General features: G+C 43.0%; 1 protein-coding gene across 1 annotated transcript; it reads right to left on the minus strand.

Moving 5' to 3' along the window:
- Positions 1-1,633: 1,633 nt before the first annotated feature.
- On the minus strand, positions 1,634-10,144 carry LOC144013650 (cysteine/serine-rich nuclear protein 2-like). Its single transcript, XM_077512761.1, has 5 exons — positions 9,534-10,144; positions 5,450-5,620; positions 5,106-5,368; positions 3,407-3,703; positions 1,634-2,876 (listed from the first exon to the last, which is right to left on the minus strand). The coding sequence occupies exons 2-5, from the start codon at positions 5,607-5,609 to the stop codon at positions 2,259-2,261; spliced, it is 1,338 nt and encodes a 445-aa protein (XP_077368887.1). The 5' UTR covers positions 5,610-5,620; positions 9,534-10,144; the 3' UTR covers positions 1,634-2,258.
- Between the last annotated feature and the right edge of the window lie 268 nt (positions 10,145-10,412).

A 10,412-nucleotide genomic window follows, 5' to 3' on the forward strand; every position in this document is an offset into this window, starting at 1 on the left:
AGTATGTTCGAACATATTTGCAAGTACGTTCGAACATATTTCAATACGTTCGAACATATTTGCAAGTATGTTCGAACATAGTCGCAAATACATTCGAACATACTCGCTAGCCAAAAATGTTTACTCCACATTGGCAGCTCTACGCTTCCGTAGTTCTTCCCTGTACACATGCTCGCTAGTTTTTTCTTCATCTTCTTCGCTTATTTGATTCGCAAGGAATCTTGGTCTATGTAGTCACGACTACACGCAGATCCATCCTACTTGCTACAGGAGTCTCCCTTGACTACATGGATTTCTCTGCTGCTTTTTCACATTATTTTGGACCTCTACGGCGAAAAGTTTGTGACTATGTACACGTACAGTATATAAAAGTACAGGGAGTCCTCACGTTACATCGGAGTTCCGTTCCTACGCTAGCGATGTAACCCGAAATTCGACTTAAGTCGAATTTCCCCAATAAAGTCAATATTTACATCAAAATAATTTGCATACAAAATCTAAAATACATTAAAAAAAATAAAAAAAAAATAAGATGCTGTACTTACCATTACTGCTTAGAGGTGGATGGAAAAGAAGGGGGGAGGCTGGTGTGGGGGAGAAAAAAAAAAAAAAAAAAGAGGGCGAAAAAGCCAAAGATACTCCCACAAGTGCTAGCTAAGGGCTAAATAGCAGACGAGGGGAAAACACTGCGGTCTATATGGCGGACGAGAAGCCAAAATGGCGGACGGGGCCAAAATGACGGATCGGGCGTAACCATTGTAAAGTCGAAACGCCTTAGGTCGAGTGTGCCTTAACTCGAGGACTCCCTGTATATAGTCCGTACTGCCGTGTAACCCACCGGAAATACTCAAGCCGGTGTCAACAAAACATGACGCTCGCAACAAAGACCCAAACTTCTGGAGCGAGGAGGAAACCGACTACATTATTTAGCGTGGTGAGAGACATAAATATAATGTCTTTTATTGAACGTAAAGTCAGTTAATTAAAAGTGGAAATTATGGTATTTACCCAATTACGTTGTCCGCACGTCGAGCATGTAAACGAGAGTAACTCTGTCCGCAACGCATGTAAACGTGTTACCTCTATTGTTTCAGAAACCGGAATTCTGACCTTAACCTGAATATTGACTGCATGTAACATAGTCACTTAAAGGCGGGGTCTTCAGTTTTCACTCAGGAAAATGCACTATATAAATACAGGATGTATACCCATGAACTCCTTCTCAATCTACACCTCTGGGCTTCTGTTAATGTGTGATGGTGATTTTTTCCTAAACCCACCCCCACCCAGCCTGTATTTTGCGGGACGTTTCTGTGGACAGACAGTTGTTTACCCCTCCAGCCAATCGCAGAGGGGGGGTTGGTGGGGGGCTTGTCACTCACTATCTGCAGACTGGGCCAGACGAATTTGTCGGCTGCATGACGTCACTCCCACGGCAACTTGACAGCACGCATGGATTTTTTATTTTTTTCACTCATTCACACAAGTCAGGGAGTGACGTTATGCAGCCGACAAATTTGCCTGGCCCCAGTGAGTGACGCCCCGGTGGGGGTTTAGGAAAAAATCACCACTACACATTAACAGAAGCCCAGAGGTGTAGATTGAGAAGGAGTTCACGGGTATAAATCCTATATTTATACAGTGCATTTTCCTGGGTGAAAACGGAAGACCCTGCCTTTAAAGATCACGTCGTAGAATTTCAGCAGTGTGGTGAATGTAATGCAGAAATCAGCGCAACTCGCGTTCTATCTAGCACAACTCCAGGTGGATGAAAGCCAACCTTTTTCCAGCAGCACCTCATCTGCAAGAGATCCATCACACAAAGGCGTAATATCACAGGCATTGCAACTACAACACAAAGATGGCATTTGTGAAAGAAGACGAGCAAGACAATCTCGTCGGCCTCGCAATCGCACACGAACGCTTGTACAGTACACAAGAAAACAAGTATTTCCAGGATTATTAGGTCAGTTGACGCCGTCATTTGGCTTGACTGCAGCACGCGCACATCTGCTGCCATACTCAGCTTTTCTCTTGGATGCCTCCAAAGTTAGCAAGCAGGGTTTTCGCCTGCATTTTTTTTTTTTTGCATAAGGCTGTGTTCACCACCTTCAACACAATTCACAATAAAAGTCATGTGACTGCATATACCGTAACATATGCCTCCTGACCTCTGTTTGCTCCAGCCTCCACGACTGCAAAATGTGTTATTACTTCTTCGACGCTATTTGTGCAAAACATCTGCAGAGAAGCTCGGACTAAACGTCAGGCGGAAGCGGGTCCGTCGCCGCCGCTGCTTCTTCGAGAACCCCTTCATGATGGAGGAGCTTCGATTGGTCACTTTGGAACTGGCCACCTGAACACCCGTCCCCTCCGGCCTCCTCGGTCGGCTCCAGGGCGGCCGGCTCGATGGAGCTGAGTTGGTAGTAGTGGAGGGGGGCGGAGTCTCTGATAAGGTCTGCGGGACTCTCCTCCTCCTCTTGGTCGATGCACAGCACGGCGGTCCCGGTCGGGAAAGGCCCCTGCAGGAGAACCTCCTCCACCTGCGGCTCCTCTGCCCGCCTCTCCTGCTCCTCGGCGCTCTGCAGGTGCAGCACGGCGGTCTCGTTTTCCCGCTCGAGGATGTCCTCCTCTGCCTCCAAGACACACGCGCTCTCTTCCAGGGCCGGGGTCGTGGGGAACAGGGAGGACACCCGGTCCGACTCGGCGTACGTCTCCCCGGGCACTTGCAGCAGCACCCTCCTCTTCTCCAGGTCCAACTTCATGATGGTGTGCAGGTAGTGTGTTCGGACACGAAGAGGGTTGAACTCGACGCGGCCCGCTAAGTTGCCGCAACCATCTCTGGAGCACCCGCACGGGAAGGACATTCTGTCCACCTGAAGGAGAAAACAGGCCTCACGATTGACCCCCCCCCTCTTTAATCTGGACTTACACTGCAGGTCCAGGTTGACACTGTAGGAACACGCGAAACGACATGCATGTGCAGAAGCCTAACTTGCACATGAGTAATTCTTACAAGTGTCAATAGCAGGCACTAACGACACAAAAGTAAACAATAATAATTACAGTAATTCATTTTTTAACCAACCATTTTAGCTGTGTTAATGAAAAGTAGTGCTGGGTTAAAAAAAAAAAAAATCAAATTCATTTTCCTTTTCAAGCCTGGTATTGATTCATAAAACGATAAATGTCTCTTTTTCCCATAAATTCTTAAGAAAATTGAATTTTAAAGGCCAAATATTTTTTGTATCTGACTTTTTTTTTTTTTACATTTACTGTTCACATGAATTTAGAAGTATTTTCTTACAATTATTTCAATTGTTTCAACCATGAAGTGTAAATCCAGCCTTTGTCCCTCACCAATCGCTCGACAGGAATGACAACCTTAAAAAGGTGACCCTCCTACCTGGCACTTGATGCCAGCTTGGCTACAGCCACAGTGTCGAGGGTCGCAGTACAGACGGCAGTCGCAGCCACATTCCTCCCGGGAAAGGCGGATGGCTCGGAGCTCCGTTTTCTCCCGGGCGTCGATGCGAGCGATTCCGGACGCTCGTAGGAGGGCTCTGCGCCGCTTGGTGGGCAGTGGCTGAAGGAAAAAGCAGTCGTCCACCTCCACGGCATCCACGTCCAGGTCCTCGTCCGAAACGTCGTCCAGAGTGAGCAGTTCGGCTTGGGCGCACTCCACTGTGCCGTTCCTGGTCAGCTGTGTACGACAGTCAACTCAGCTAAAGTAAATAAAGTGTGGAGGAAAAGCAAATACACAATACTGTGTATAAACATTTTTCTGATGTAAAATATGTGCCTTGGCTCGATAAAGACATTGCTCTAGTCTAGTAGAAGGTCTTCCTCCCCCATTTTGAACTCCTTTTGCAACCCCCTTTGCCAGAAACAATTTTCCATAGGATTTTAGGCTTCTCTTTTTAGGGAAAGCCCGATTATAATGATAATCGTCCTTTTTTAAAAAAAAAATCTGACAGCCAATAAAAAGGTAAAGCTAAAACCATTTTAATCTCAGGGAACTATTTATTTAAAATTTCAGTTAACTTTATGAGACACTGCTGACCCTGGGAACCTTCTGAACCTTTCATTTTCGTTCATGAAACAAAGAAATAAGATTTGAGCTATTTTTAAAATTTGGGAAAAATATTTACTGTAGAAAACTATAGAGAGCTATAGTATTTACTTGTTTAAGGTTCCATTTAACTTTAAAACTTGTGATAAGCTTGGGCGCACCCTAAACATTTTTTGAGAAGTGTAAAATGAAGTCTATTGTCTAAGATTAAAAAAATAAAATAAATAAAAGAAAAAAAAAAAGATTTAAGTCATTACAACAAAGTCGAGATTGGCATTTGTATTTTAAAACTTTTTTATTTTTACGCCAATACCCCCCCCCCCCCCTTAATCAAAATGTATATCTGTTTCAAATATTGGTTATGGCCTTCTTCACTACCAACTAATTTGCTCCCAAAAACGTATAAAGACGTTCTATTTTAAACATTACCATTCTCCCAAAGACATATTTATACGTGTTTGTTTGTTTTAATGCTATAGCATACAGAAGGCTTTGATGCAGCCTGTGAAGTGAAGAGAATGCTTGAAGCAATGGCAGTTAGTAGAAAAACAGCCAGCAGGTGGCAGCAGAGTATAAGAGATCAACCACGGCCATGTTGCAAATAGCTCTTTCCCCACAGTTTTAAAACAGATTTGTGAATAATGGTGAAACTTAGCTATATAGACTAACGTTAATTGCTACAAAACGGAAACAGATAATAATATACTTTTTTTTTTCCCTGATGAAAGAAGAGCTTCTAACCTTTCTTTTGGTGGTTGCATGCCTTTATAGCAATATAACAATATTCTGTGGGCCTTGCCAAATCAGTCCAAATCCAGTAAAACAGCTGAGAGCTAAGGGTGGTTGCTTCAGTGAAAATGGCTGAAAATGAGTTTATAATCAGCATTAGCGCTGAAAAAAATAAAAAAAAATAAAAAAATAAAAAATAAAACTTTTTTTTTTTTTTTTTGGGGGTCTGTTTTGAATTCTTGCTAAGCCCTCTCGTGCCCCATTACGGAAACCAGGACAAGCCATGGAGGCGTCAAAATCTTACCTTCAGCTTGCGGGCGTTGAGCTTCTCCTGGCGCAGGTGTTGGCGTAAGGTGTGTCGGTGACTGCTCTCCTGCTCGCGGGCAAACTCGCCCAGCGTGTAACGCTGGATGGACGAGTGGTTGTGGGCCATGCCCAGTGAGCTGCCCCCCTGGCTGGGCACACTAGTGAAGCCCTGCCTCCGGGGGAAATAATACACCGTCACCGCATCGAAACGCACCCGCTTGCCTCCAGGCGACAGCTTGTGCTGTCTGAGGATTGAGGTGGCTGGTGGAGGGGAAGAAACAGTCAGGATGGAAGTGAATGATTATTCATGATATGTGCACTTATGTATTTCTTGTTCCTTACGTGTGAATTCTGTCCTGGAGGGGGGGTTGAGGCTGTCACAGCTGTCGGCACTGTCGCTGCTTGAGATGTCATCGTCAGAGTCTTTGGGTGTAGAAAAGGGAGAGCAGTTGTCCACCTCTTCATATCGTCGTTTGAGGCTGAGGGATGAACCTGCCTCCATGGAAACTGTGTCTGAGGGCACAGGGCAGCACTCAGGAAATCAATGCCGTCTTAGAATGACCAACTGTTGTTGCATGCACAAACTGCAGCTGTTGGTGTCTAAACAAGGGAAGGGCCATTTGGCTCAATTTCCATAATTAACCATGGGGAAAATTAACCCAAACATTTGCACTGTATTAGGATGACAAATGAGTTGAAGCATATCCTAGCTAACAATCTTTGGTTATAGAAAATATATACCACATTTTCCAGATACGGCCTTTCATTTACTACATTCATATAGCGCTCTTCCACCTTGCAAGGTTCTCAGAGCGCTATGATGATGATGCAGCATCTGGATAATTCGAGGTAAGCTCAATGGCCTCAAACATCAAACCCACAACCTCAGGGTTGCGAGACAACCACACTACCACTGATCCATGCCACCTCAGTAGTCAGAAAAACAGGCAAAAAAAAAATAAAAAGTGCAAATACTGGTTTCTAAACTAATTTTGTCTCAAGGCGTCACCATGGCAACTACATGGGCACTTCTGTGTTTTTCGGAAAGGGTGTTGGAATGGAAACAGTCTGTGCACCATTTAAAAAAAAAAAAAATGTAAAATCCATCTTCAAAGATTCAAAGATTAGACGCAAGAGCTGAAGTTATGTAACGCAAAAATGATCCATCCTTTGGAGCTCATCCTTGTGCTATGACGAAGCATTTTAATTAATTAACCCTAACTGGAATTGATGATTGACTGCATTTTGAACCAGGCCTGGTTAAACATGTCACATGGGCATTTGCTCACACAAGAGAAAGCACAACTGTGACCATGGTGACTTACGCAGGATGAAAGGACGCCAAAGGACCTGCGCTTCATCATCAGCACATAAAAAGAGGCTGTGCTCAAAAAGCATAAGAATTTTTTTTTTAATTTTCTCTTATACTGACTTGATTCATAAATCAGAAATGATTTTATGCAGCGTGCATAACAAATTTGGTATGGTAATGTAGACAATTTTGGTTGTCTGAATTTTTATATTATATCGAAAAAAATCCAGCCATTTCTCAGTTTTCTAATTTCTACACCACTTGTCCTCATTAGGGTCACGGGTGAGATGTAGTCAATACCAGCAGAATGTGGGTGAGAGGTAGGCTGGACCCCGAGTATATGTGGTATATATGAGCCAGGTGATTAAAAAACAAAAAGAAAAACAAAATGCTATACATAATATACAACTACAAACTACTGAACTCAACATGGTCAATATCACTTCATAAGTAATTTGCCTTTATGTTAGCAGAAACCAAAGCTACAAAACCAAACGTTTACGTAGAATAAATCTGAGAACGTTTATTGTGATACAGACTGAATGTCGGGGTGAACATGGGAAGAAGACTTAGAAATCATTCAACCCTAGTTTGACAGCCAGGCAGCAGTGAATGCTGACCCATCCACGGAAAGTGGCTCCCATAGACTGCTGCTGCTGCTTTCTTCCCTTTTTTTTTTTAATTCCAAGTTGTCCTCCCTCGCTCTCTGTGCTCCACGCTTATGCCCCGTGACGTCCCCATGGTCGCAGTCGACCAACAAGCATTCTGGAGAGAGCACACTTGTGCATGACTGATCCGACCAGGTGGTGGTCTTTTCTTCTTTTTTAGACACTTAGGTGAATTGAAGGGCACTAAACTTATAAATAATTGTTATTAATTAAAGAAAAAACTACTTGTCACATGAGAGAATTAAGGTAAGTTGCTTAGTTCCTCATTCTTTTATTGTGAGCACCTATGCAAAGGTTCAACACGCTGATATTTTCAGAGATTGAAGCAGGCATACATAAAGATGTCAACATCATTTCGTTGACTATTAGAACTCTGACTTGCCACCAAAATCCACATTCACTATTCTCTTACTGTTTAAGCAGTGAATCCCAAATCAACTCAAGTGGGTTACTAAATGTACTATTGCCGAAAAACACATCAGTCCAAAAAAATAAATAAATAAATCCAATTTGATCATAATGGTAAAAGTAAAGAGGGCATTTAGACCAGCTCAGAGGCCTTGTGGAAGAGTGTCAGCACTGAGACTTGGAGGTCGTGGGTTCAATCCCCAGCCAGGTCATATCAAAGACTATAAAAATGGAACTCATTTGCCTCCCTGTTTGACACTCAACATTCAGGGTTGGAATGTGGGGTTTAGATCACCAAATAAATTTGCGTGCAGCCCCTGCTGCCTGCTGCTCACTGCTCCCGCAGGCCAAATGCGGCGAACAAATTTTGCCCCACTTAGTGGTACTTTAACTTCATATCGCGATTTATCTACATCATGCTGTCCAAACAGATTTACCAAGCCTTACTTAATTTTTTCTGATAATGTATTGTAGTGTACCAAAACAACATCCACCCAAGGCTAGCGCTAAAGCAGCTGGGTCCAACCACAGTAAAGGTTTTCCTTCTTAGTTTAAATAACTTACTTGAACCACCAGGATCACTCGCCATACATTGACAGGCGGTAGAACGTACGTTAAGAGTTTTAGACTGTACAAATAGTTTCCAATTCCTTCGCCGACATCACACGAAGATAAGGTGTATTGGTTTTAATGACAAAAAAGGGACGTTCCAGAAGCCATTAATGATTTACAGACTGCTCCAAAACGGATTCAGATTATTAGGAATGTCAGTTTCATTTTTCAGAGAGAAAATAGTAAAACTGAGCTTGTTTGTAAAATTCTTCCATAATTCTCTGCAGCATTTGGCACACTTGTTGTAGTATCACTATCATCACACTACTTAACTGGATGCTTAATATAATTTAATGACCCTCTGCAGTGTTGTGTCTTGAATGTACATTTTGTAATAGTGGCTGGTTTGCTGTAGTACTAGAAAGGCCTCAAATACTGGACAATGCATATGATAGTGATTGTTACATCTTCTTGCTGCTTCACCATGACAATGCTCACAGTTCCGTGAGCATCCTCCAATTCTTGGCTGAAAAAAGCATCGCCCCCTGACTCACCCAGTTTTTTTTTTTTTTTTTTTTTTTACTCATTCCTAAGCTCAAGGGGTCATCAATGGGAATCAAGATGGACATGACAACCGAGCTGTCTGGCACACGTCATTAAAAATAACGATTTTATACTGGCAACAGTTGACCTTGGTGTGGATTATTTCTCAGTATTTCGGTTCTGTTCGTTATTTCCCATGGGAACAAATCTGAGGTCAAACAGCATTTTGGAACAGACTGTGTCCCACTGTTGCGCTTCCAGGTTATCAAGTACATTATTACTATAACATCAGTATAATAATGGTGAATGAGAACAAGCACGAATCATAAATACCTTTTACCAAGAAACTACGTGCCTACTTGCAGATAACGTACAGCCTTTTACTCTGACCCAATGCAAATTTTGGATGCTGGGCCATTAGCTTCATTAAGACTTCTCCGCAGCAATGCTGCATCTCCTGAATGATGCTGTCATTTTGAACGAGAGAATCAAATCCAGCACTGTAAAGCAACCTTGTATTGCAGCATTTTTACCGCATTTAACCCCACTGGAGGAGCTGTCAGGAGGTGTGCAGTAATCATTCATCGGATTTCCAAGTGTAATGTCTTCTGGCACCATTTTCCATCCAATCAGAAGCCTTTAAAAGTTAAAAACACTATCATTTGGAAATATGGATTACTTTTTTTTTTGCTTTGTTTGAATTGTGTGTAGAATAAAGTTTAAAATCCAATTAATTGATGATGAACAGTCGAGAGAGAAGCTGCTGATGACAGTGCAGTTTACAGAATCTTAAGCAGGAACATCATTGTGCAACTGTAGCTCGAACAGCCAATAAAAATACGAGAGCACTTAGTTATCGTATCAATCTGCAAAATTAGTTTTCACGTGCACACTGTAGGGGGGTAAAGCATGCTCACCATGACAAAGAAGCTTCTTTTCTTACCTGGGCCACAAACGGAGAGCTTGAATACCACCAGCTCGTTGCTCCTTTCTCTTCCCCTCTGTTCATGGATTATGTTAAACACCCTGTGGACGCCTTTTTTGGTGCCTGAACCAGCAGCGATAGCTTTTAAAGTGATTGTCTATGCGTACCACTTCCTCAGTGTGGCTGGAGGAGACTACTTTGGCACTATACTCATTGTTCTGAAAAGGGGGGAAAAAAACGCATCCCTCTTTAGGATGTAGTTTAACGGACATCCAAGTAGCCGCCACGTTACAGGGCGCTCAATTTCCACGCCGTATGAAGATTTGGCTTTTTAAATTTTAAGTATTTTCCTGTTCTTGACAGGGGCTTTTAAATGGAGAAACCCGCTGACATCTTTAGTCGTGGTCGTTTTTCGCTCCCCCTCGCTCGCCTCTTCTCCAACACACACAGGGCTGAGGGCGATCGGCAGGACCAAAAGCGGCGTCCTCTCGCTCTTCACGCGGTCCCGGTGTCAATGTCGCGGCCGTCTTTGGGGCGAGAAGACGGTCTACGACCCGGTTTCGCCCCGACCGGACCCGGTCGCTAGAATGTAACAATGGCAGCTCAAAATTCCTCCCGGTGGACGTATATGTATTCCCCGTGACGTCACATTTTAGCTTCGACCCCAAAGGATGCTGGGAAATTGAGTGTTTGTGGTTATGTCTTTGTTCGACATTTAAAACTGTAATTTCTACTTTCAGTTGGCAATCAAAAATAAAAACCAAAGACGTGACTGATTATATTATAGCTTTTTTTTTTTTTTTTTTTTTTGCAAAACTAAAAAATACTAAACCAGTCCACCAACAATGTCATAAGCCAAGCCCAGTCCAACCATACACTTATGTATTAACCTCTTAA

The sequence above is a fragment of the Festucalex cinctus genome, chromosome 2 (genome assembly GCF_051991245.1).
Source record: "Festucalex cinctus isolate MCC-2025b chromosome 2, RoL_Fcin_1.0, whole genome shotgun sequence".
In the NCBI taxonomy this organism is placed as follows: Eukaryota; Metazoa; Chordata; class Actinopteri; order Syngnathiformes; family Syngnathidae; genus Festucalex; species Festucalex cinctus.

Excerpts from the sequence above, each read along its gene's own strand:
- LOC144013650 (XM_077512761.1), bottom strand. The coding sequence starts at position 5,609 with ATGGAGGCAGGTTCATCCCTCAGCCTCAAACGACGATATGAAGAGGTG. Across the intron at positions 5,369-5,449 it reads CTCCAGGACAGAATTCACAC|CCACCTCAATCCTCAGACAG; the intron begins GTAAGGAACAAG and ends CCCCTCCACCAG. Across the intron at positions 2,877-3,406 it reads AAGCTGGCATCAAGTGCCAG|GTGGACAGAATGTCCTTCCC; the intron begins GTAGGAGGGTCA and ends TTTCTCCTTCAG.